At 52.5% G+C, this 26,997-nt stretch overlaps 1 protein-coding gene across 10 annotated transcripts in view; it reads left to right on the forward strand.

Moving 5' to 3' along the window:
• ARHGEF10L (Rho guanine nucleotide exchange factor 10 like) overlaps positions 1 to 26,997 on the forward strand; it is a 156,019-nt gene that overhangs the window by 85,672 nt on the left and 43,350 nt on the right. For 7 of the 10 annotated variants that reach the window (XM_048824695.2, XM_048824693.2, XM_048824700.2 and 4 more), the window contains 8 exons: positions 1,951 to 2,096; positions 3,621 to 3,635; positions 3,915 to 4,096; positions 5,555 to 5,670; positions 6,295 to 6,422; positions 7,663 to 7,763; positions 20,168 to 20,289; positions 26,431 to 26,517. In XM_048824695.2, the coding sequence (XP_048680652.2) occupies positions 1,951 to 2,096; positions 3,621 to 3,635; positions 3,915 to 4,096; positions 5,555 to 5,670; positions 6,295 to 6,422; positions 7,663 to 7,763; positions 20,168 to 20,289; positions 26,431 to 26,517 (897 nt within the window). The remainder of the gene's footprint in view (positions 1 to 1,950; positions 2,097 to 3,620; positions 3,636 to 3,914; positions 4,097 to 5,554; positions 5,671 to 6,294; positions 6,423 to 7,662; positions 7,764 to 20,167; positions 20,290 to 26,430; positions 26,518 to 26,997) is intronic. The other 3 variants (XM_048824694.2, XM_048824701.2, XM_075121173.1) reach the window with 1 other exon arrangement.

The raw sequence follows: 26,997 nt of genomic DNA on the forward strand, positions 1-26,997 counted from the left end.
GTGGCTTCTGGCCCTGAGTGTTGGCTCTTGAACAGATCTCTGGAGCCTGAATGGTGTTGACTGAGCTGGACCCATACTCGAATCCCTCTGATTTGACCTCGCTCTCTTGCTCCGGAGCTGAACTCTGTAGCTCGTGCTCGTCTCTGTTTAAAATCCATCTCAAACTTTCTTGGCTGGCTGGCATCTGCCTGGCTGTCTGCAAGGGGGCTTCTGCCAGGAAGCCTGGGCACAGTAACCAGGCAGTCTGCCTGGGCACGCTCCCTGCCAAAGGAAGGGATGGAGGCTGTGTCTTATTCAAAGTGAAAGCTCTGATTTGAGAGCACCTTGAATGCATCAAGACTTGGGGATGGGCTGTCTGTGACGTCTGATAAACTCTCGCTTTTCAGGCTGCTGTTACCAGCTCGCCCAGCCAGTCTAGCCCAGCCAAGGCCTGGGTTCGCGGCTCCTTAGCCAGCTGTGCAGACTCTCACCTGTGTGAGCACTTGGGCTGCTCCGGTACCCAGCCTTGCCATTTCAAGTGCTGCTAGGCATTGAATGGGAGGCAGGGGCAATGCACCGGTGCCCGGCACAGAGGTTCGTCTGAGCTGGCTAAGTGCAGTGACAGCCCAGCTAGGCTGAGCGGCAGTTCAGAGTGCAAAGCGGGGGAGCATTTGGGCTTAGTATGCGTGGGAAGAGAGTGAGGAGAGGGAGCCGGCTGTCTCCCTCAGCTAAGCAACCCCCTCCTCCCTAATAGATTGGACTCTACATGTTGGGGGCGGGGGACAGGTGTACCTCCATGGAGGGGGCAGGATGCCAGCACAATGTAGCTCACCTGAGGGGCCATGGGGAGTTCCCTGCAGCGCCCCCATCTCCTTGGCTGACCTGCGAGTTTTCCTATCTCAGCAGGCTCCTGTCAGGTGGGGCTTACAAAAGACGGGTCAAAGCAACAAGGCAGTCCCTGAAAACAGGGCTGTTACCCTGCTAACTACCTGGCTGGCAATGGGGCTCTCCTGCCTACTCTCACACGGCACAGGCTGGTCCGTGGCGAGGTGACTGCAGATGGCTGACGCAGCTCAGAGGCCACGGGGGGCAGCCCAGGTGGATGGCTGGTCTCCTGTTTCTCAGATGGGAGAAGGGGGTGTATGCCATAAGTCGGTGTGACTCTCGGCCAGGCTAACTGCCATCGTTAACCATCCAGAAGCTGCGTTATTTCTCTGAGAGTCTCTGGTTTACACGAAATCAAAGAGCGTTGGGTGGAAATTCCCACTCCCTGCCCCCTAGTGTTTACTCCTTGAGAGAAGAGAGACTGAAACTCAGTCCCCGGGATTTCGAAATAGCCAGGGCAAGGCGTTTGCAGAACCTCATGTGACTGGGCAGCGCTGCGGGGTGAGCGAAGGCACACTCTGCTCTGCAGAGGAAATGAAAGCAAAGGGACTGATACCGCAAAGCGGGGACTGGGGGGCTCAGAGACTTGCTGCCACGGGTTTTAAAACGTAGCGTAGATCTACCCTCAGTCGTTAGCACCGTCCTCCTTTTCCCCTCCTGCAGCTGGGCTCAGAGACTCTGGAACTGAGGAACAAAGTTCTGAGGTGGCCCCTGGGCCGGGTCTGCTGGGTTGTAGCTCAGTATGCCATTGCTGTTATGCTGTGGAGTCCTATCGGATGAATCTCTGTACAGGAGCAAATCATTACCGTAATGAATCCGTTAGGGCTGCTGTCTCTGCTTTGTGCACCGGGCCCGCTCTGAACTGCATGGCAGAACTCGGATCCTCCTGCTCGGGAAGCCCAGGCCCCTTGAGCTAAAAGAGAAACCCCAATAGCTGTTAGCAATATAGGGCCTATGACATAGAGCTGAGCAGTTCTGATTCCATTCAGCAGGGGGCAGTGATGCCTACGCACGTGATAGGGGAACATCCTAGCTAATCTCCCTGCTCCTCTAATAAAGGACCTCCTTGCTCTTTTTCCTCTGCAGCTGCTGAATTCAGGGCAGCACCAGCTGCTGCTTTGCGAGACCCTGACGGAGACGGTTTATGGGGACCGTGGCCAGCTGATCAAATCGAAGGAGCGCAAGGTGTTCCTGCTGAATGACATGCTGGTGTGCGCCAACATCAACTTCAAGTACGTTGGCAGCGTTCATTTCCTCCCAGAGCCCGTCGTAAATGTTGTCCCTGCAGCCCTGGAGGAAGCTACAGAGATACAGTATCAAGGCTCCACGCAATGAAATCCAACTGAAAAGATGCAGGCTGACCTTTATAAAGTGCCGTCTCCGTTTTGTCTCCAGGAAAACCCTGGCATCTCTGCTGGGATTTGACATTTTTCTTTGCAGTCGTTCTAGCAACCTTGGGTCAAATGGATCCCTGGTGTAATCCCATTGGCTTCGACAGTTATACCAGTGATACATTAGGAGCCATTTGACTTTAAAATATGCCTTTGATTGCACTTCCCCAGCATTGGCAAGTTACCCAAGAGCTGCTGCAGAAAAGCTCCATTATGTGGCTATAAACGTGTAGGTGTTCTAACCAGTGAAGATGGCTCAGTAAATGGCCAGTCACTGCTGCAAACTGGGATCACCTACAGCCCTGCCCTGTCTGCCTGCAGTTATGCTGTGTAGCTTGTCTAGCCTGGATCCCCGTGTATCCTCTTACTGCAGAGTGCTGCCCTGGGTCCCCAGCAACCATAATTTCTATCCCAATCTCATTTTACCCGTCATTGTTACAGCCTCTGGGTCGAGTTCCTTGGGTTAAGAGAATGCGGTGACTGAAGCCCTGTAGTGCATCATAATAGACTGGAGTAAAGATTTAAGGCTAAAACTTTTCAGTGTGGATGTTGGAGGTTAGGCACTTAAAGAAGACATTGGTCCGCTCTGTTCAGCGCTGGTGAGGCCTCTGTTTTGGGTCCCACATAGAAGTTAACATGTTAGAGAGAGACCAGAGGAGAGCAACTGAAAGGTTTAGAGAACATGACGTGGGAGAAGTTAAAATAATTGGATGTGTTTAGTCTTGAGAAAAGAAGACTGAAGGGGAAACATGATAACAACCCTTTACTGTTGTCAGGAACAGTGGTCAGTAGTTCATTGTCCACCGAGGGTAGCACGAGAAGTAATCGGCTTATTTTATTTTATTACTTTTTGCAGCAAGGGAGATTCAGGTTTGATAGTGGGAAAGTATTTTCCCGCTCGAAGGAGAGTTAAGCACTGGAACAGGTTACCTAGGGAGGCTGTGGGATCCCCATCACTGGAGGTCTTTAAGAACAGATTGGGCAAACCCCTGTCTGGGATGGTCTAGTTTTACTTGGTCCTGCCTCAGTGCACGGGGAAGGACTGGGACTTCCAGCCCTAATCTTCTATCATTCTATGACTAGCCTGATTTCCAAAGGTGCTGAGTGCCCCTTTCAGTTGCCTGAATGTGCATTTCCATCCCTGAATCAGAACACTTTGCCCTAAGGGATTTGCCTAAGAATACAGATGGTGTCAGAGGCAGGATTTGAACTCGGGACTTCCTGCTTTCCAGAACTACTAGATCAGGTCTCTCTCTTGAGAGCAGAGGGTAGAAAATAGTGGCTGCAACACCCAGGGAAGGGAGAGAAGTGGAGGACTTGCATGCACTTGTGGTAATGACCTTTGTTAATCTTCTCTCTTTCCAGGCCCGTGAGTACAAGGTAGGCTCAGCACGTGGTCTTGTCTTTTTGCCCCATGTGTTGGGGGTGCAGATTATGGTGGATATGCTGGTGCAGGGTGTGGAATGCAAGTTTTTAAGCAAGGGAGAGGGAGCTGGGCTTGCAAATGTTTCTGCATTTTTCTGGTCTAGAGGTGTTCTCCTAGCATGACCTGACTCTTCCCTCTTGGTGCCGCAGGGTTCTGGCCTGGCTGGGGATGGGGACGTTGGTGGAGTGTAAGTGACGCTTTTTTAGGGAATAACAGACTCTCCCTCTCCACAGAGGCCAGCTGGAAATCAGCAGTCTCGTCCCTTTGGGCCCCAAGTATGTCGTGAAATGGAACACTGCCCTCCCGCAGGTGCAGGTGGTAGAAGTTGGGCAGGAGAACAGCACATACGACAAAGACAACGTGGTCATCCAGAACGCGGGAGCCAAAAAACATGCTTCAGCCAGCCAGTCGTCCAGTGAGTATCCGCTCGGAGGTGGGGGTACAGCACACTGGCTTAGTGTGCTCTGTCTTCCTCTAGTCAGTGGCTGCTTTGCTGAGGATAAGAGTCTACTACTGTTACCAGCCAGTGGAGTTACTCCTGCAGCTCCAGTGGCAGAGCCCTGTTTTTAGTGCAAAAGGTTCAAGTGGGCGAGGTGGGAGGAGAGGAGGGAAGGGATAGGAGGGGGAGTGAGGGGATCTGCGGAGACTCGGTGGTGCAGCAGTTCCTATCTGATCCCTGGCCCAATCCTGGGCCCCACAGCGGCTGCTCCAGCCCCTCCGGGTCCCATCCTCGCGTCGGCCCCCCAGATGCGCGCCAGCCATATTTCCGTTGTGGGATCGTCAGTGCACACCGCCTCCCGGTTCCGCCCCCTGGCCCCAGGTTCACTCCAGTGGTGGCGGTGGGTGATTAGGGCATTGCTGTGCAAGCTGGGTCATTCTGGGAATTTGACTGGGAAGCGCCATGGTGTTGCGGTAGAGCGTGGTGCCTTCTTCTTCATACCATTGACCCAAAAGGAGGGGTTCCCCAGCCCTTCCCTTCCCTCCCACCCCATTGCTTCGGGATCCCCACACCCCGGGTGGCAGCACCCCATCAATGCTCAGCTGCTCTCCTCCGTGAGCGAACTGAGCAGCGTCCACTCTAGCCAGCACCCCCTGTGGGATGGAAGGGGAAGAATCGAGTCTTTCCTGAACCAAGAGACCTGGCCCCTGCCTCGGTGCTCGTTAGAGCTTGGCCGAGCCCGCGACTCCTCGGTCACGTGAGGGCTAACACCGGAATGACTCCAGGCCCGTTGCTGGCTGGGCCTCTGCAGCGATGTTTTTCTGATGGCTTAACAAACGTTGCCCGTGCCTTTTTGTTTTGGTTTGCTGGCTAGAGGGGACTTCCTCTGTGGGGAGCATTGAAACGGAAGATGTAGAAACTTCTGTAAGCAGTAAACACGTTTTGGAAGTTGCTTGTGTCCCCTGAGAGCAAGGGGCCAGAAATCGGAGCCCTTTGCTACTTGGGTTCCTGGACACCTCATTGTTCCTTCTGCCCTTAAAATCCACGGGGTGTCTGAAAGGCAGCCCCGCACTTAGGACTATGCTGCCCTGTGAGGTTGGCTGTGAAGAAGACACAGAGTGGTGATGGCAAAAGGGCTCCATGGAATCCCCGCTCAGAGCACGAGTGCATTTTGGCACTTGGGAAAGCCAGGGCTGGGTAGCACTGGCAGGGTCTGCGCAAGTTTTCCCCGTGCGGCCGTGCTAACGTACTCCAGTCCTGAATTCTAGCACCCGCTGCTCTTCTGTTCCGGGACAGTCTGTACGATGGGCGAATGCAAACTTACTTCCCCTTGTGAACCGAGTTGGGATTTGAAGCCACGTCTTCCAAAGTGGAAGGTCAGCTGACAAACCCACCAAGCCTCTCTGCCTGCTAATGCATTGCTTTCCTCCCAAGATAAGGTGTACCTGGGCCCTCCACGGCTCTTCCAGGAGCTCCAAGATTTGCAGAAGGATCTGGCTGTGGTGGAGCAGATAACCCTTCTCATCAGTACCCTCCATGGCACCTACCAGGTAATGGCCAGGCAGTTCCCCTTCAGTCAGTGTCAGCTCTGTCTCTCCAAGCAGATTCCTGCCAGCAGGTGTCTGGTCAGTTGGGAATGGGATTTACGAAAGAAATGGAGCTATTTCCCCTGTGGTCAGCGAACCACAAGCTGGTTTGTGACTTGGACATAACTAGCCAGGACCAAGGCTGGGGGAAGCCAAGTTAGTGGTCCAAACGACAAAGAACATAACCTTGGAGCAGGGCAGAAAATGGCACTGAATGAGGTTTCTGCCGCTGTCTTACTTCTAAAGCAACCATCCCTCCTCACTACGTACCCCTCCCAAGCCCCTACACCAACGTTGCTATGCTGGCTCTTTAGCTGGGGAGGCAGGCAGATCCTTGCTCTGTGGATGTCCTACAGTGGATGGCCATTGGCTTCCCCAGGAACCTCCAGACATACCAACTTCCTGATGGACTTGGTTCTCCACCCTTGGCAGCGTGGGTGCCCATGCTAGTCCAGAGCCCTGCTCTTTGCTGTTCCTGGGTGGGCCTTTGGGTGCAATTTGATGGTAACTCTTGGGCTCCTGCCTGGCCCTCTCTGCCACGCTCTGATACCTGCATCTTAGGGGTTTCCTTTTCTCTCTTGCTTCCAGAATCTGAACATGACTGTGGCCCAGGATTGGTGCCTGGCCCTGCAGAGGATGATGAGAGTGAAGGAGGAGGAGATCCACTCGGCCAACAAGTGCCGCCTCCGTCTCCTGCTTCCAGGGAAGACAGACAAGTAAGTCTGCTCTTAGATCCCACGGGCGGGACATTTCCTGCTGCATCCCTCTGAGCATGGAGACAGAATCGGAGGGCAAAGGCCTATTGGGCCGTTCTAACCGGTCTCCTGGTAGGCCCATGCAGAATTGTATGCTACAGCGTGTTCCGATGCTTTGATCAGTCCAGGTGTACGTGTCTCAGGTAACGGAAGCCTATGCCAGCATGTAATAAGGTCTCACTTATACCTAGTGTCCTGTACACATCCGTTGCCAGGGCAGCTCGAGTCTTGTCTTGTCCCAGCCTGGCCGGACGTACCAGAACAAACAACTGGTTCAATGCCAGGTGCTTTGGAGGAAAGTGTAAACCCCCTCCCAGCCCCCAGTTAATTTGGGGTGGGGTGGAAGGAGGAATGTCCTCCTCAACGGACCACCCCACCCTGGGATTATGCCCTGATTTTGGGGAGACACTAAGAAGATTCATGGTGGATCCTGAGCTGGTGGAAATCAGCATACTGTGGTGCTGCACTGCTTTACACTGGCTGAGGATCTGGCCCAATATGCTTCTGATGAACCTTGGCTCCTTTTTCCTCCCTCCCCTTGTGGATCCTCTTATATCTAGTCCGGAGAGAAGGGCGGCTGGCTGAGACAAATGCAGCAATTACTGGTCCCCTCCTCCGTTCTCGCTGAGATGCAGTTCCTCAGTCTAACAGCTCAGGCTCTGCCAGGTCAGGGCATAGCCTGTAAAGCCTCTCCAGGCCCTGTGCTCTGCCGGGCATGGAGGTCATGGCCCAAGAACTAGCAGCTGGCTCAGCAGGTCAGTGCCGGGCAGGAACCGCTCTGCGCACCCCCAGGCAGCCCCTGGCTGTGACTCCTGGGACAGCGGCAGGCCATGTCTGGTGATATACAATGTAAGTGACTCTAATAGCTGCAAAGATGAGTCCTATGACCGTAGTAAACTGAAACCACAACAGGATGATCTCCCTGTCTCAATAATGTCGTATGTAAACTCCCGGCCTGCCCGCCGCATGGTCAGTGCATTTCCAGCCCTACCCTTTTCTCTATGGCCCCCGTGTGCCCTATTAAACAGCTACTGCCTGTCTGTGCAGGGGTGGTTGCACTTCTGTGGTGGGTGAAGTGCCCTTTGGCACAGAAGTTAGCTACTCAAGGGCTGGGGTGGTACTAGGCACCTGGGTCCATTAATGCCTTTCAGTCAGATCAGAATGGAGCTAAATTCTAGCCTCCATCGTCCTCCTGCTGCAGGTCTGGCCGCCCCATCAGCTTCATGGTGGTCTTCATCACCCCAAACCCACTGAGCAAGATCTCCTGGGTGAACCGCCTGCACTTGGCGAAGATAGGACTGCGTGAGTAATCCTGTTTGCATGGGCAGGGCATCCCTCTGAATGCAAATTAAGGGGTGGGGCAGGGAGGGCCTGTCGATGTCTGTGTTCCCTTTGATAGGTCAGGAAAAATAAGTATCAGAGCTCCTTGCCCAGCACGTGACATTATGGGAATGTGCCAAGCGCAGGCTGAAACTTGGGAGCGTTGAAGCCCTATCAGAGCTGCAAAGAAGTGCTTGACTAGGAAAGGTCTTTAGCTCCTCAGTGTTACCCAGGAGTCTCCAGAGCAGAATGCTGGATGCCCGTTATCCAAGTCAAAGAGGGATTTAGCGATGGGCCAAATCAATCCTGCGCGTTGCTCCATTAAGATCAAGGGATTCGGTTCTCCAATGCCGGGTGGACTCACCCAGGGTGAAAGGCTCCCATGCTGATTTGCTCGTGGTTCACTCTCGCTTTGCACTGGTGCAAATGACTGTGCAAACTGCAGGGCAGTGGAGCGCCATGGTCAAGGTGGGCTTGGTTTGTGCACATCAGATGTAGGGCTTGAAAGAGGTCTCTCTTATCGGGGTGACTTCCCGTTGCCTTTGATGCCTTGGAAGCTTATTCCTTCATCATTCTTACTGCTTCATCGGGGATTAATTAAAAGGCAACACTCTGATTTTCTTGCCTGCAGATCTTTGGTTCTGGTGCACAGCACGCAGTCTAATACCAGGGCGATTTCATCAGGGATGTTTGGATTAGTGGAAGCTGTGCGGTCTTTCATCATGGGGGCCCCCCCTTGGTGAACAGTGGTTAAGACCCAAGTGTTAGCAACTGTTGCAGCCTCTCTCTGCTGCAGGAGGCACTGGGCTGACTGCGAGGTGGCAGTGATGGTGGAGAACTACCTGGGAGGTGGTTTGCTGAATTCTCTCCCGCCCCCCCGCACACCCCTGCCAGCAGCGTCAGAAATGAGAGAGGGATGCGATGGTGCAGTTTTCTCTGACTCATGCCTCTCTGCTTTTATAAGCTTTCCCCCCCCTATCTTCCTGGGTGTTTTAGTGCTGGGTGGTGGTCAAGTGCCTGTCAGAAACCAGAAAGCAGGTTTGGGTAGCCAGAAAACACCATAAAATTACAAATCTAGAATGCACAAAACTTCCATTCAAGCACTTCAGCAAGAAGTGGAAGGTTGGACATATGACCAGGGAAGAGTATAAAAATATTGCTCGGAATGAAATCAGGAGGGCCAAATCGCACCTGGAGCCGCAGCTAGCGAGAGATGTCAAGAGTAACAAGAAGGGTTTCTTCAGGTATGTTGGCAACAAGAAGAAAGCCAAGGAAAGTGTGGGCCCCTTAATGAATGAGGGAGGCAACCTAGTGACAGAGGATGTGGAAAAAGCTAATGTACTCAATGCTTTTTTTGCCTCTGTCTTCACGAACAAGGTCAGCTCCCAGACTGCTGCGCTGGGCATCACAACATGAGGAATAGATGGCCAGCCCTCTGTGGAGAAAGAGGTGGTTAGGGACTATTTAGAAAAGCTGGACGTGCACAAGTCCATGGGGCCGGATGAGTTGCATCCGAGAGTGCTAAAGGAACTGGCGGCTGTGATTGCAGAGCCATTGGACATTATCTTTGAAAACTCGTGGCGAACGGGGGAAGTCCCGGATGACTGGAAAAAGGCTAATGTAGTGCCAATCTTTAAAAAAGGGAAGAAGGAGGATCCTGGGAACTACAGGCCAGTCAGCCTCACTTCAGTCCCCGGAAAAATCATGGAGCAGGTCCTCAAAGAATCAATCCTGAAGCACTTACATGAGAGGAAAGTGATCAGGAACAGTCAGCATGGATTCACCAAGGGAAGGTCATGCCTGACTAATTTAATCGCCTTCTATGATGAGATTACTGGTTCTGTGGATGAAGGGAAAGCAGTGGATGTATTGTTTCTTGACTTTAGCAAAGCTTTTGACACGGTCTCCCACAGTATTCTTGTCAGCAAGTTAAAGAAGTATGGGCTGGATGAATGCACTATAAGGTGGGTAGAAAGTTGGGCTAGATTGTCGGGCTCAACGGGTAGTGATCAATGGCTCCATGTCTAGTTGGCAGCCGGTGTCAAGTGGAGTGCCCCAGGGGTCGGTCCTGGGGCCGGTTTTGTTCAATATCTTCATAAATGATCTGGAGGATGGTGTGGATTGCACTCTCAGCAAATTTGCTGATGATACTAAACTGGGAGGAGTGGTAGATACGCTGGAGGGCAGGGATAGGATACAGAGGGACCTAGACAAATTGGAGGATTGGGCCAAAAGAAATCTGATGAGGTTCAATAAGGATAAGTGCAGGGTCCTGCACTTAGGACGGAAGAACCCAATGCACAGCTACAGACTAGGGACCGAATGGCTAGGCAGCAGTTCTGCGGAAAAGGACCTAGAGGTGACAGTGGATGAGAAGCTGGATATGAGTCAGCAGTGTGCCCTTGTTGCCAAGAAGGCCAGTGGCATTTTGGGATGTATAAGTAGGGGCATAGCGAGCAGATCGAGGGACGTGATCGTCCCCCTCTATTCGACATTGGTGAGGCCTCATCTGGAGTACTGTGTCCAGTTTGGGCCCCACACTACAAGAAGGATGTGGATAAATTGGAAAGAATCCAGCGAAGGGCAACAAAAATTATTAGGGGTCTGGAACACATGACTTATGAGGAGAGGCTGAGGGAACTGGGATTGTTTAGTCTGCGGAAGAGAAGAATGAGGGGGGATTTGATAGCTGCTTTCAACTACCTGAGAGGTGGTTCCAGAGAGGATGGTTCTAGACTATTCTCAGTGGTGGAAGAGGACAGGACAAGGAGTAATGGTCTCAAGTTGCAGTGGGGGAGGTTTAGGTTGGATATTAGGAAAAACTTTTTCACTAGGAGGGTGGTGAAACACTGGAATGCATTGCCTAGGGAGGTGGTGGAATCTCCTTCCTTAGAAGTTTTTAAGGTCAGGCTTGACAAAGCCCTGCCTGGGATGATTTAATTGGGGATGGGTCCTGCTTTTGAGCAGGGGGTTGGACTAGATGACCTACTGAGGTCCCTTCCAACCCTGATATTCTATGATTCTATGATTCCATAGAGGAACTGCTTAAGTCAGGGTGCCGGTTCCGATTTCAGTCCGGGGGAGGCATCTTGCAGCAGCAGCCCCGAGGGTGCTTAGGCCCCTGGAAGCTAAGGATAAAATGTAAAAAACATCAGTCTATTTTGGGAGTATTTGTGGGTTTCATGTAGGTTTCCTACAACAAAATTACTAACACAGCACAAACAGGCAACAGCTGATGGAGGGGAAGGCCCAGGAAACCTGTAACAAGTTCCCAATGTCCATTTCCATCTGGACAAACTGTTGAAAGTTTTAGTTGTTTTTGGCAACCTTTCTGGTGAAACTTACCCAATGTACAGAAAATGTACCGTCCTGCATAGTAGCCTGGTGTATCCTCTTAGTCAGTCAGAGTTTTATATACGCCAGCCTCTCACGAGGCAGGCCGGTTGTTTCGTCAGTTCATTGAGGCCTTGATTCAGGAAAGCACCTGAGCACACGTTTGACTTCCAGCTTGTGTTTGAGATCTGTTGACCTTGCTCAGGTTAAAGCATGTGCTTAAGTACCTATCCCAAATAGGGATGCAGCGTGTTCCCAATTGGAGGAGGGTCAAAGCAGGGGCCGGTGACTTTTCTTCTCTTCCCCAGGGCTTAGGAAAGACTCCAAAACCAACCTTTTAAACTACAGACTGGGCCAATCGCATCCCAGCCTATACCTTCTTCAAACTGAGGCTCAGGGGGAAACTGGGTAACTACCATTTTAGAATTACAGCTTGTGAGTGGTGGTAGTGAGGGAAAAGAGAGTTTGCGGTTGAGATGACTCCAAGATATCTGCCCTCAGGGTGTAGAGTGAAGGGGAAGGATAGTTAAGGATATAAAACAAGGAATATTTTTTCCCGGGGAAGGGCTTGTCTTTGAAGCACTAAATAGCATTAAGCTCTTTCTCTGCTCACCAACTTGTTTAGGTAAGGAGAGAACAGAAACACCAGGCGTTAAGCTGACAGAGTGCCCCATCCCCTGTTTGGAAATGATGTCCATGGCTGATGCTAGCAGTGTGATGGCTAAAGCTAATTAGCAAGTCAAAAAAACACTCCACCAATTCCCTTTATGCACCTCACCCAGGGAACCATTCCTCTGCGCACATAGCCCCTTGGCACCATCCCTCTTGGCCTTCTGGCACATACAGGAATACCATCCCTCTGCATGCACACAACCCCACACCCCATGGCACCATCCCTCTGCATGTACATGCCCCCTCCAAGTTCCCCGAGCACCATCCCTTCCCCTCCCCCAGTAACCCCTGGGGTACCATCCATCTGCACGCCGACAGGCGCACTCCCCCCTGCCCCAGCCCTCAGGCCATCACCCCTCTCTGCACACATGCACCCTGGGGCACTATCCCTCTGCCCATCCCCATTGGGTTTGGTGGGCTGCCACACAATGGCCACGCTGATGCTTAAAGTGCGTTTCCTGCAGTTCAGTGCTTGCATGTTAGTGCGGCCACCCCAGGCAGGCAGGTTATGCAGAGAGGTCGCAGGCCCTGTCCCCCAGCACGTTCCAAGACACCTGGCTCTGCCTGGCATGAGGGGCTCTTCTTGGGGCTACCCCTGCTCTGTTCTCCTGCCTGGTATGACGCGCAGAGAGGGGACGGAGCACTACTGCCCACCCCTATTTAAATGGCACCCCTGGCTTAAGTGTAGCTAAATCAGAGTTCAAGTAACCAAGCCCACAGATGTCCCCTGAAGGCAGCACGTTCCGGGAGATGGAACAGACTCAGCAGTGTCATACGGCAGGCCTCCTCCCTGAGTCTCTAAAACCAGAATTGGTGGGGGGAATTCGTGACTGCTTTGAGCTACTTAATTAGATTTACTTACCTGTGTAGCCCCAGGGCATGTGGGGGTGTGTGTGTGGGGAGAATGTCCATCTGGCCTCTGATCGGAGGTCTTAGGAGCAGGAACAATTATGGATCGTGCCTCAGGGAGGTTGGCATATCTCCTCTACGGGGCAGCTTTCCCTGTGCTGTCTGGAGCAGAGGAGGGGAGAGCGGAGACTCTCTAGGCCTCTTCCATGGCTGGCATCCACATGAAAGCGAGCCTGGCTGTGTTTGAGAGAACCGTGAGGGAGGAACCCAGCCCCTACAGCTCAACGTTGAGCATTCACTCTCTGCAGGGAAGAAAACCAGCCAGGGGCTCAAATGAAATTACAGCTCTTAGGAGACCCTTGCAGTGTGTGTCATGGCTAGGCACTTTGAGTGCCTCACCCCTCTTTCCCTGGCACCTGCTCTGTCCCCCTTGCTCCTTTCTATAGCAAGGACCCCATTTTACTCCTCTTCGGGTGGGATCTCAGCCAGCCAGACCCGCCTTTTATTTTTCCATCCCGCTCAAAGGCTGAGCAGTAGCTTTGGACACCACCTTGTGGCCTGTGTTTACAGGGGAGGGTCAAACGAGAAGATCACAATGGCCTATGAAGCAGGTGGAATTGGATACCGTTGAAAACAGGAGATTGCTCTAGAAGATGGACCCCAGCCTGGTGCAATGTGGCAAATCCTGTGTTCCTAACTGAATCCAAGTAGAAGGAGCTGAACTGACTGCAGGTTTCATCTTAGGTGGCTGCAGGCCACGCTTTGGGCTTCAGAGCATTGAGCCAGTGGCATGGCTGCATCTGCCTGTTCCTTCCCAGGCTGCACCTGGCTTTCCCACTGACCTTCAGGGCAAGGCACGTTTGTGTGCAGCATTTGATTGAGGCTCTTTGTTTTGCATTTAATTTTCTCTAATTAAAGCGCCTAGCAGCCGCAACCATGGAAAGCCCTGGAAATCCATGAAATAAATAACTCCAGCTATTACTGCCTGGGGGCTTTCTTGAGTTGTGTTGGCTCTGAATGCTGAGGAAATGGGCCAGCACTTGGAGACTGCCTGGTTCTTATTGCCATGCTGCAGGATTCTGCTGTTTGTCCCTTCTCCAAGCTTCCTTGTTCGGACAACACGGCCTGGAATGGATCTGTGTGCATGCAACCTTAATGCCTCCCGAGCCCACGGGTAATAGGTACTGCTGGAGTCTTGCAGCATGTTGGACAGAGACTTCCTAGTGGGGCCACCTTCCGGCCAACCTTGAGAATCCTGACTATGGAACAGTTGCCCAGCTGCCCTTCTCCTTACTGAGTTGTATTTCTGACCTCCTAGCACTGTGTGGTGCCATCCTTGGAAAGGCCCTGGTGTGAGGTCTGTTCTGCAGGTGACTCCGTGCAAAGAAGAAGAGGATGAGATAAAAAAGGTGTCTGGCTTTCCAAAGAGCTCAGGGTCAATTTGCAAGAGCTCAGCATCCGCCATCGAGACCGGATTTTTCACAGAGCGCCGCGCTTAGCAGCTGCCGTCACAAACAGTGCTGAGTGCCGATGAAAATCCGGACTCTTGTTTTAGTACCTAAATAGAAGCTGAGTTCTTCTGAAAGTTCATGAACTTAGGGGACCCAGGATGGAAGCCTGTGGCTTGGAACCTGGCCATTTTGCAGAGGGCGGCAAAGGTGCCTTAGCTATGGCATGTATGTACATGTAGGTATGACGTGCCCATATGTAGACACCTCAAGTCAGATAGCTTTAACTGCCGAAAAGGCCACAAGGTTTAACCAGAGGGAGATGACACGCTCTGCCTAAAGACAGGTTTCAGAGTAGCAGCCGTGTTAGTCTGTATTCGCAAAAAGAAAAGAAGGACTTGTGGCACCTTAGAGACTAACCAATTTATTTGAGCATAAGCTTTCGTGAGTTACAGCTCACTTCATCGGATGCATACTGTGGAAAATACAGTGAGGAGATTTATATACACACAGAACATGAAAAAATGGGTGTTATACACACTGTAAGGAGAGTGATCACTTAAGATGAGCTATTACCAGCAGGAGAGCGGGGCGGGGGGGAGAAAAACCTTTTGTAGTGATAATCAAGGTGGGCCATTGCCAGCAGTTAACAGGAACGTCTGAGAAGCGGGGGCGGGGGGGGAGGCGGGAATAAACATGGGGAAATAGTTTTACTTTGTATAATGACACATCCACTCCCAGGCTCTATTCAAGCCTAAGTTAATTGTATCCAGTTTGCAAATTAATTCCAATTCAGCAGTCTCTCGTTGGAGTCTGTTTTTGAAGTCTTTTTGTTGTAATATTGTGACCTTTAGGTCTGTAATCGAGTGACCAGAGAGATTGAAGTGTTCTCCGAGTGGTTTATGAATGTTATAATTCTTGGCATCTGATTTGTGTCCATTTATTCTTTTACGTAGAGACTGTCCAGTTTGACCAATGTACATGGCAGAGGGGCATTGCTGGCACATGATGGCATATATCACATTGGTAGATGTGCAGGTGAACGAGCCTCTGATCGTGTGGCTGATGTGATTAGGCCCTAAGATGTCTGCCTAAAGAGACGTCTGGTCTGAACAACGCGGCGATGTTGGGATCAGGGTGTTGGTCCAGTGTCTGTGATCAGGACTAGAACTGCCTGGACTGCTTTTCATTAAAAAGTGCCGGGGGTGTGAAACCACGGTGCAGATGCAGAAACTGCTGATCTTCCACATAATCTTAGAAAAAATCTGTGCCATGCCCCGTCGGACTCAGGCTATAACTTATGTCACTGGCAGCAGAAAGATCCCATTGCAACGGCCAAGATTTTTAACATTGACTAGTGGTGTGGGGTACCTCGTCTGAGACGCTTTAGAGGGCCTTGATCCTCAGAGGGTGGGTGCTTGGCAATTGGGCCCCTTTTAAGGGGCCTTAATTTGGGAGCCCCAGAACCGAGGCACCCAAATTCACCAGTCGCTTTTGGAAAGCCACGCCTGATCTCTGCTTTGTCACATCTAAGGTAGAGCGTGCCGCAAAGGGCGGCTTCATATCTTCCCGTGTTTTGTAAATGGAGCACATCCCCTCTGGAAGTTTATCGCAAGCGTCTGTGTAACCCCACAATGTCATTGGTGGAATTGCTTTTCAGAGCACGGTTTCCCTTTTGATCTCTTCATTAAACGGGGGAAAGAAAGCAGGCAGATGATTCTGGGCGGCCGCAGTTCCCCTGCACTTTCAGGTCCCCCGGCAGCAGAGAGTTCCCTGGTGACACTTGCGTCCCTTCTTATCTTTGTTTCTATTCAACTCCACCAGCCACTGAAGCAAAAAAAAAAAGTTTAATGGAAGAAAAATTCATTTGAAATCTTATTTGAATGCCTGGATTCCCCCAGGCTGGAAGGAGTTTTGATTCTCTTGTTTTTAATAGTTTGTTTTTTATCTGGGATGCCTGCGGGGAAATCCTGTAACCACCAGTTAGGAATAAAAACGCATTAAAGCTGCATGTGAAGAAATGTTTTGTTGTTTCTTTTCCCTTTTTTTTTTTGCTGTCACTACTCGGGCCTGGCTCTCTCTGCTCCGTGCTGCAGTCGAGAGCTCAGTGCGTGAGAAAAGGTGAATAAGCAGAAAGAACCGCTCTTAGTCCTTGGAAATGCCAGCCCCTGACATTTCCTTGTGGCTAATGCTGGTTCCACCCCTGTTAGGTTCTTCGGGAGCAGACAAGCCGTATGCATTTTAAACACTTTTTTGACCAAATCTGCTCTTCATCCTAAAGCTCAAAGCCAATGGTTCTCAACCTTTGTGATACCAGGGACTGGCTTGCTGCCTTCCTAAAGTGTCAGGGAGGTCTTGGGGACCAGAGCCGGACCCGACGTTGAGAAACGCTGGTCTAAGCCGCCTAGTCAATGGAGAGGTGCTCATCACAGCTGATACAGGGTATGTCTGTGTCTACACAGCAAAAGCCTTGAATCCAGCGAGTGCGGGTAACCATAGCAGTGACTACACCACAGTTAGCAAGATGAGGGTGTACCCGGGGTCCGCTCCGGGCTTGCACTATCCATCCTGCACTGTGTTCGCTGCTAGCCACATTCAGATTAGCACAGGTAGGCCTAGCCCCTGCACATCTTTTGCTGTGTAGAGGTACCTATAGAGGGAACCTTTCCCCTGTCGTGTCTGTCTCAAGGGGTTTGTGCTGACACCCAGCTCTGTCCTATAGGATGGCCGGCTGCATTCAGTAGGTGGGTGATAGCATAATCCTTGATCAGCCGGGTGGAGTAGTAGGCGTCCTGCTCCCGACACCCATGTGGGATTTGGATAACTGGGCGTAACGGGATGGAATTGAGCAAAGGAAAACTCCAGCTGGAATGCTGGGCCTTCTGGCTGCTTTCCCCCCTATTTTTGGCGTTGGTTAGAAATGACCGGGCAAAGCCCAGGAAGCCGTTCTGCACCTACAGGAGGAGGAGCAAGAACCAACAGGTTTATCAGCCTGGTGGGGCTTCCCACGTGCGGGATCAGAGACTGCAAAGACCTGCGGGGTGGCGGGGGGACCCCACTCCGCCGAGTCTGGGGTTGGTCCCTATGGTACACTGGAGTGTGGTGTCCAGTCTGTATCCCATTGGATACCTCCCTAGACTCTGAACAGCTTCTCTTTGCCTGGCTGAGTTCTGCGAGGGCTGCATCTCGGATGCTTTTCTGGTTACACCCAGTCACTGGCCAGGGGCTAGTGTGGCTACTCAGAGATTCAGGCAGTACCTGCATGTTAACCCTTTCGTGACCAGAGCAGGGAAGTTCTTAGCGTATCATAGAATCTCAGGGTTGGAAGGGACCTCAGGAGGTCATCTAGTCCAACCCCCTGCTCAAAGCAGGACCAATCCCCAATTTTTGCCTCAGATCCCTAAATGGCCCCCTCAAGGATTGAACTCACAACCCTGGGTTTAGCAGGCCAATGCTCACCACTGAGCTATCCCTCCCCCCCCCCCATACCGTAAAAGAATGTCATCTTCTGTGGGAGGGGAGGTATACGGCGCTCAGCTAAGGTTTAAGTGGCACAATTAAAGCCTTGTTAATGATCTTTTTCCCATCAGTTACTCTATCATGCTTTATTGATCTGTTGATCTGGGATGTAAATTAAGCTGCAAGAAATCAAGCCTCACTGACAGGTGCTCCTATACCAGGAGCTTTAGCTGCTGGGCAGGATCCAGTTCCAAGTGAGGCTTCTGCATACATGTTCAATGTAGCCTGATACCAAGGTCCAGAAGCTGTCTCCAGGAAGGAGCAGAGAGCGACTATGAACCACGTGCTGAGGAAGGAGCGCAGAAAGCTTAGTCTGATGGAGTATCTCTGCTGGCTCGAACAGAGTTGTATTGGGGTCAGCCATATGCAAGAGAGACCAGTGGGGCCAGAGACCTCTTGTTCAGGCATTGCGGCGATCACAGCGGGCACAAGAAGTTTGGAGGCTTTTCTATCTGGTCATGTTATAAAGGAGGCTGGGCCTGATTCATGGCATGGTAATGCAAAGAAGTGGAGAGGTGGAGTTATGCGAAATAATTTAAGAAGGCTCAGAGTTAGGGGGCAAGAGGGGGTCAAACTCCAAACTGGGGAAAACTAAGCTAAACCTAGGGGAAGCTGTTCTGGCAGTGCAACGGATTCAGCTGAAGGACAGATACCCAAGGGAAACGCTTGGGGGAATAGGGGGAATCCCCATCATGTGGCACATTTGAAAACTAGGCTAGGCAAACCCTAAGCAGTGTGCCATAGGGCATTGCCCTCTTAGTCAGGGAAGGGGCAGGCTGGTGCTTTGTCCCTTCTCTGGATTCCTACGCTGCGGTGAGACACCCGCGGCTGGCTTGTGCCAGCTGACTCCTACTTGTGGGGCTCGGGCTAAGGGGCTGTTTAACTGCATGGAGATGCTCTGGCGTGGGTTGGAGCCCAAGCTCTAGAGCCCTCCCACTTTGCAGGGTCCTAGAGCCCAGGCCCAATGTCTCCACTGCAATTGAACAGCCCTTTCACCTGAGCACCGGGAGCCCGAGTCAGCTGGCATAGGCATGCCGAGCTAGCTTTGATCTAGCGAGAGTGGCTAAAAATAGCAGTGTCGATGTGGTGGCCTGGACCCCAGTGCTGGCTAGCACTCAGTGTGCACACAGATTTGTAGTGGGGGTTGTGCAGCCCAAGCTGAAGTCCGTGTCACCCCGTCTTCACTGCTGTTTAGCCAGGCTAGCTAGCTTAACGCTCGCTCGGGTATCCTACCTGAGCTGCAGTTACGCCTCTGGTTGCAGTGTGGACCTACCCCAACCCTCCATCCCCTGTGCATTAAAGGTGAGATGAAGGTGTCTGGTCTTCTGACCACAGCTGGAAAGGGAAGGATCCATTCTGGGAGCAATAGGGTGGTGCTCTTCAGAGAACGTCCTGGGAGCCGTTCAGATGAAATGAGCCCGTTGGGTCGGCTGAGGGGCTCTTGTTGACTTTCCTCCTTGTGTTGGAGGAGAAGTGTTGCTGGCAGAAGTTTCTCTAGTTGTAGAAGTTCCTCTGTCTTGTCCATCAGAGACTAGTCTCCTGCAGCAATTTGGGCAGCTAAGGTGCAGAGGGGTTCGGAGCGGTTTGGGTGCAGCTACTACCCATGGTTGGCTGGGCAAGCCAGTGTTCCAGGCCAGGGCGTCTGGGCAAGGTGCGTACGTGAGAATGGATGTCTAGAAAGTGACTAAATAAGATACATGACGTGGGCAGTCACCATGCAAGGAGCTGCTGGACTCAAGGATGGGACTCTCCCTGGAGCCCTGCATTCCCCACCTAGTTTTGAGCCACGTATGGGGATCTTGCAAATATGATCTGTCCCCACCCCAGCTCCCTGCTAAAACAATAGCTGGGTGGGGACAGAAGAGGCTGTTTGGAGAAAAGTAGGAAATAAAAGTAGGGAAGCCATGTCGTGAGAAATGTGTGATGTTAGCTCATGGCTTCTAGTGTGTCCTCGGCTATAAATGATGCTGGGCCAGCACCCTTGAAAGTTGGAGCACTGGATGGTAATATCGCGGCTGCTAATCTCTGTTCCTGTCTGTAAATGGGCTGTCCTATTGGTTAATCACTGGACTGGGACTTCGGAGATCTGGGTTCTCGTCCCAGATCTTCTACTTGGGCACATCACTCAGTCGTCTGAGCCTTAGTTCCACGTCAGTGAAATCCGGCTGATGCTAGCACAGGGGCACTGTAAGGATAAATACATTGTTCGCGAGGTCGTCTTGTGCAATAGTGCTGGAGGCCACATAACTACTTCAGCGGGATCTGCACTCCCCCAACTGGAGGGCAGGGAGCACTTTAGAACCCAGCTCCCAGTGGTGTGACTTGGGGCCCGCTTCTAGTTTCTTGCTGGATGGGGACATTTTTTCTCGAAGAAGCAGGGCTTGAAACCTCTCTTTTCCTGGTGCGATGGGCAAAGACCCCTTCTGGAGCTTACAGACAGCTGGGGCTCTGATCCCCTCGGCTCTGTGTGTTTGGAGGGATTCGGGGAGCGCTGGGCGGGAGGGAACGGTCTATATGAAGACCTGCAAAGCTGTTAACTTCCCCTGCCTGCTCCACTTGCCACAGGGGAGGAGAACCAGCCTGGATGGATGTGTCCTGACGAAGACAAGAAAAGCAAAGCTCCCTTCTGGTGTCCCATCCTGGCATGCCGCATACCTGCCTTCTCCTCCAACGCCCTCGACCTGCAGGTAAGAACCCAGCATCTTCTCTTCTCTTCTCTTCTCTTCTCTTCTCTTCTCTTCTCTTCTCTTCTCCCTCAGCCTGCTTAGAACGCCAAGGAGAGCAGATGTGGGGTGGGCTGTTAGACTGCCTTTCTGGGGCCTCTCTTTGCCACTTGTAAGGGATGTGGGGACAGGTGCCCCGGTCAGTGCTGCTAAGTAGGAGACTGGAGGTTTTCATGTCACTTTGGGAGATGCTCACAGGAGGTGGTGAAGGAGGGTTTCTTGGTCTCAGAGGATTGGACGCCTCTACTGTGGGACTGGTCCCTGGTGGTAGAATCGGGGCGAGTCCTTGTGTGGCTTTTGTGGCTAGATGCTATTAAAAGGGAGGATAGTGGCTCAGGGATGTGAGGGGAGTCTCCGGAACTGGACTGCAGGCACTGCTCCATTGATGCTGGCACACCTGTCACAGGTAAGCCTGCCCTAGGTATTGTGGTCAGCTTGCTCAGATCACGGGCGGTGGTTGGCTTATAGTGCAGAAGTCCCTAGGAACCCCAGTTGTGGGCCAGGGGCCCCACTGTGCTAGGGCTGTACGAACACAAAACAAAAAGCCAGTCACTGCCCCGGAGAGCTGGCAGTCTAAGTAAATGGTACAACCTTGTCATGGTGTGACACAAGCCTGGCGACCTCCCAAGTTAGGAACGCATGGATAGCGACGGTCCCCCTGTGAGTTAAGACTCGGGGGTATGGATTGGACTGGCCGTCAGAGATCCTGGCTCTGTCACTAACTCACTGAATGACTCTGAGCAAGAGACTTAATCTCTCTGTGCTCCATTCCCAGCGTGGGGATACCAGCACTTAATTTCTGCTCCATTGCTCTGGTCTTTTTCCACTGTGATCTCCTCGGGGCAAGGACAGTCTGTCTGTAGATGGATGGACAGCACCTAGCGGCATGGGACCCCCATCTCAGTTGGGGCCTCTCGGCACTACCAAGATAACAGGCAGCCACGTTTGCCTATCCATGAGGATACTGTAGCGGGATGCTACAAATGACCCACGTTAAGTGGGTGGATGCAGCGTTTCAGGAAACAAGCCAGCGAAAGCCACTCGAAAGCTCCCGTTAGTTCTTGCGCACAGAAACCAATGTGGTGCGGGGATTAACGACAGGCTGAGCCACGACTGCAGCTCTTGCTTGGTGACCTGCTTTCTTTCGGGGTTGTCCTGGGAGCTCAAGGTGTAATCAGCCGGCCGGCCTGTCCTTGCAGCATGCTGCTTTCCCGACAACAAAACTGGTTTGGTCTTGGCTGCCTCGCCACACTCTTTACAACACCCTGCCTCTGCTTCGCTCCTGACTGCTGTGTGGGGTGGGAGGGCTTGAAGGTTCGCTCTGCTCCTCGCACCTGCAAAACCCTGCTGACCTGCTCAAGCAGCCACTCAAAATACCCATGTGGGGGTCCTGATCCGCCTGCCTTGCTCCTGGAGTTGAACTGCTGCAGGGCTGCTTGGGGGGAGGGGAAGGCACTGATAAGCAGGGCGATTTTTTTTTCCCCGTGCGTGCTCCAGCCCCCGAGAACCTGTGGAGTCAGTCCCTTGGAGCCACAGATGTAGAGCGTGAATCAGGCAAGGTCATGGGGAGATGGGAAGGGGTGGACTCTCCTTTCCACCGTCTAATAGGGAACAAAATGTATTGTGTGCCCCAAGCCCTCTGCAGGTTCAGTGCATCGACACATGCATGTGCTATGGAGAGGGTATGGGAGGCTGGTGGCTTAGGGGGAAGGCAGCCAATTAACCCTCCCAGCAGCCTTCTGATGTAGGAGAGTCACATCCTCATGGGGAAACTGAGGCAATGCCAAGGATAGAACCCAGGAGTTCTGTCTCCTCGTCTCTATCCACTGGACAGTGCTGTCTCTTGGTGCACCATAGCTAACAGGTGTTAGCAGGCGTCCGCCTGTCTCCTCTTGCTTCTGTTTCAAGAGACGCGGCCTGTACCAGCCCCGCAGCCTCTCTCCTCCCACCCCAGCTTCCCTGTTGCCATTCATGACAGAAGTCACCCAATCAGCGCTCCATCAGCGGGATGAATTAGGGCTCCCCAGCGCTGGGGTTTTCATCCAATTACCGACAGTAACAGATGTGATGTTGTCGAGCCGCCGGCTCCCTTCCCCCTCCCCCAGCCGGCTCCGGCGGGAGCCTTTGTCAGCGGAGGAATACATTCCTTCTGGAGCCCTCGCTGCGGTGCCGGCTAATTAGACCAAATGGCGGGCTGTCTCTCTCGGGGGGGAGCAGGGCTGTGTGTGTTTTGCAGGCGTGGTGCTTTCTTATCAGCCCTGCCATAGATTCTGCTCTGTGCAGTTTTTTTAAAATGCTAACAAGGGCACTAGCTGGAAGAGGACAACGCTCCTCTTCTTCTGTCTTTAATCTACAAAGTTCCTTTGCCGTGGTAATATCCTTCCCTCCTGTCCCCGTGGAGTCTGTGTCGCTTTTGTGATGTCCTCTGACTTCAAACACTTGCCCGAATCGCACGGGTCCCAGGAGCTGAGGACCTACCAGTCTCTTTCTGCGGAGCCTTAAACTTTCCAGATCCCTCACCAAATTCAGACTAAGCCCTCCGGTTCTCCCCCCTCCACTTTGCTCTGCCAGCAGCGAATCATCACTCAGATCTGCACCAGCTCCTTCCCTAAGCGGATCGTAGTCGGTGCCAATTGGGAGGTGGCCTCGGTCCCTTCTGGGAAAAAATCCAGTCTGGTCTTTGCTTGGCACTGTGCGCAATGGTGCTGAGACAAGTCCCCGGCTCTATGGATGTGCTTGGAATGTGGAGGCGGGGAGGGTGTGCCTGGGGGGCTCTCTGTACCCACTCACTCCCCTGTGGGGCTACAGGAGGAAATGGAGAGAATCCCAGCTGGCAGTGCCTAAATCCTTGCTGGGCTTCTCTGCCATGGAAGGCGCCAAAGGGTTGTAGTTTGCTTCAGTATCCCCCATCCTCAAAGGGCAAAAAGCTTGTACCCCAGCATTGGTTGCACTGCAGCAAGCTTCCTGCAAGGGTTTCCATGCTGGACCAGTGCCGATCCCAGGGAATCTGTGCCAGGACTGTGCGTGCCTGGATACCTATCAAATCCCTGCGCCGAGGGATTCATTAGGGTGGCGATCATCGGCAAAGGCCTTGACTTCTCCACCCTTTGCCACCTGTTTTATTCCCTCCCATCCCTCACTCTCCTGGCATCTCCTTTTGCCACCTGATCCATGGCTCTTACGGCCCCCTCCCCGCTCCGTCTATGAGAGCGACTTCTCCAGCCCATTCCTAGCAGATGGGCTGGGCCTTTGAATGAATAAATGACGTCAGTCAATTAAAACAAAACAAAGCTAGAAAAGCCCCCATGAGAGACTAACTGGGGTGCTCATTAAAGGGCCACATGCCATCAGAAAAGGCTGTAGTCATGGGAGATGGGGTGTCCGGAGGGAGGTGCCCTCATCCGTGTGCCCTTGAAGAGCAGCGGGGTTGCCAACCTCCAGGATTGAAAGATGGTCACGTGTTAAAACCTCCAGGAATACGTCCAACCAAAATTGGCAAGCCTAAACAGCAGTTCCTTGTCTGGAGCTCTGAGCAAAAGCTTGATGGATGTGCCAAGTGGCTGGCTTTGCCAAGACCATCCATCAGTCTCCGATGCATTGGCTGGAGCAATCTGTTGTGGGCCTCCAGCCCCCTTTACCTATCCTGCTGCATGTCGTCCGTGTCCAGTTCTTGGCTTCTTAGGCCCTTTGTGGAAGCTTGGGAATACGTGAGCCCTGTCCTAGCAACTGGAGCCATGTTGTGATGGCTGCCCAAATTCATCCATGTGCCCACTGGAAACAGCAAGGGGGAGGAGGGGGAGGTATAGTTCAGTGTCTCGGGATGGGCCAGCTGAGGGGCAAATCTTGCCTGCATGCCCCACGGTTTCACTCTAGAAATCTTCCTATGTGCTTCACCTGGGGAAGGGCAGGTGGCCTGCCCATTACCGCCCTCCCTCGAAGGTTTGCTGTGTTCTGGGCTCATAGGAGCCGTGCTGGCAGAGGCTCCTGTGGAGATCCACCCAACCAGCAACTCCCTCAACTGCATCCCTCGCCAGCCCCCACCACCGACTCTTTGGGCTGGGCTGCCCTCCGCCATCCTTGCAGGCCCTGCGGTGCTGCCATAACCTGCCCTTGCCAGCATTGTGTATGGGGACCCTATGCACCAGTCCCTGCCTCCAGGCACTGGGGGGAATTGATCCCTGCAAGTGATGGATGCTTTGACTTTGCCCAAACCGCAGCACATTTAGGGTCAGGGCAACAGAAATGATTAGGGGACTGGAGCACATGACTTATGAGGAGAGGCTGAGGGAACTGGGATTGTTTAGTCTGCGGAAGAGAAGAATGAGGGGGATTTGATAGTTGCTTTCAGCTACCTGAAAGGGGGTTCCAAAGAGGATGGATCTAGACTGTTCTCAATGGTAGCAGATGACAGAATGAGGAGTAATGGTCTCAAGTGGCAGTGGGGGAGGTTTAGGTTGGATATTAGGAAAAACTTTTTCACTAGGAGGGTGGTGAAGCACTGGAATGCGTTGCCTAGGTAGGTGGTGGAATCTCCTTCCTTAGAGGTTTTTAAGACCCGGCTTACAAAGCCCTGGCTAGGATGATTTAGTTGGGGATAGGCCCTGCTTTGAGCAGGGGGTGGGACTAGATACCTCCTGAGGTCCCTTCCAGCCCTGAGATTCTATGATTCTGTCTAAACACTCCCCTGAGTGTGCCCTCTGTGTGTCTCACCTGCTGCGTTTTGCTGCCAAAAACAAGGGCTTGCTGCACTTAGAGCCGTAGATGTTAGCACAGCTATGGGAGAGCGAGCTGGGGCTTTGTTCTGACTTACATATCATCAGTTCTGGGCTTCTCTCTGTGCGGTTAAGAGGGAGAAAAGATGCATCCCTCTGTCTGCATGCGTGCTTGCATGCATCCCAGGTGGACTGTGGGGCAGAGGAAGTAGGAAAAGTCCCATGTTTGCCTTAGTAAATGGAGTCCGTTTGCTCTGATAGTTGTGGAAGGAATCAAGATGTAAGAAAGAATTTGGGTCTCTAGCTCCCCACTCGCTCCGAGAACGATTGTGGGTTTTGCAAAGGCAAAACAGCCTAGTGGTCAGAGCAGGGAACCGGGAGCCAAACAAAACTTGTCTGGTTTGTGCCACGGGAGTTCATCTGAAACTCTGCCTCTGAGGCTGATCTATCTGCGTTTGCCTACCCCCGCCCAAGATATCGATCTGTGGTTTGAAAGCGCTCCAGAGCTCAGCTGTAACTTGGTTCCATAATGGAACCTTCAGACAGGACGCCTGGCTCCATTCCTGGCTTGGCCACGAGCCCGCTGCCTGACCTTGAGCGGATCGCTTTGGGTGAGACTTAAAGAAAGCCCACCTGATTGATCCTGACCTGTGATCCCGAGTCGCATAGGTGCTGCTGAAAAACCTACCCTGGGCCTGCCTGTGATTCTGTTGCCCCATCTGTTAATAAGGCTACTTACCTGCCTCACAGGGGAGCGAACGCACTCCTTTCCAAAAGGCTGTGATCTTAACACGTGGTGGCATCCGATTCCACACTGAAGCTGGGTTGCTAGGATCCGGGTCAGGTTTTGAGATCGTGCATGAGGGCTGTGTGCCGGAGAATGGTTGTTCTCTGTCTTCCTTCCACTTCCCCAATGCAACTTCTGTTGAATTGAGATCTCTGTAAATATCCCATGCTCCTGTCGAGAAGCTGGAAAACCAGACTTCAAAACAGTGTCTCTAAAAATGGCTCTTCAAAGTCCCACGCGGCCAGAGCAGGATGGGAAGAATCGAGCATTTGATGTCTCTGCGGGCCAATGAAATGTCCAGGCTTGTGTGCAAACCATAGATTGCTCTGCCAGGAGGCTTGGGGGAGTAGGGTTGCTGGCGGATCGCAGGGCCAGAAGGGCCATCTTCTCTACCTTGATGGCTCATAATTATGCAGCCGCGCCGCTCTGGTTTGGGAAGCATCTGATCAAATTCCACCTCTCAGCATGTTGGGGTGCAGATGGGCAGTGGGGGGAGAGCATTTCAAATCCGATGGTTGGCTCTTGCATTTATCTTCTTGCTCATATGATGATTCCCAGCAAAGCGCTGTCCAGGCCTCAACTGATGAAGTCATGTCTCTCTTCCAGCTTGGAGCTGTGGTGCACAATCCTGTCCAGTCCTCGCTGCTGGGCTTCTCTGCCGTGAGCACCTCCCTCCCACAGGGGTATCTGTGGGTGAGTACGGGCTGAGCTGGCCTGTGTGGGGAACGGTTCCTGAAAGCCGAAGGCTAGAGCATCCCGCTAATCCCAGTCTGGGCTTGCCCTCGAGGGCCCAAATTAGCTCAGGCTTGAGATGCTCAGATATCCCGGTGATGGGCAGGAGTGCGAAGAGGAGAGATGCTTTGTAAAGGATTCAACCAAGTTGGTTTCCTGGTCAATCCAGGCTAGCATGCTATGGGTGCTGTTGGCGAGTGTCAGATGGGAAGGAGATTGGCAGCAAGGGGGTGGGCAGCCAAGTGTCAGAGCCCCAGTTATGCTTGGGCCTGAGGTTTTGGTTCCTTGCATGGAAATCCGATGTTCAAGCAGGGCAGTGCGTAAACTACCCAAAGTAATTGCAGTAATTAACTCCTGGATGCTGCCTAGTGGGTCTGTGGCATGGGGTAGAGGCCCCCCCTTGCTCCACCCTCCGAGGCTCCTTTAGGGAGATCCTGTGCA

Source organism: Caretta caretta, chromosome 18 (assembly GCF_965140235.1).
Source record: "Caretta caretta isolate rCarCar2 chromosome 18, rCarCar1.hap1, whole genome shotgun sequence".
In the NCBI taxonomy this organism is placed as follows: domain Eukaryota; kingdom Metazoa; phylum Chordata; order Testudines; family Cheloniidae; genus Caretta; species Caretta caretta.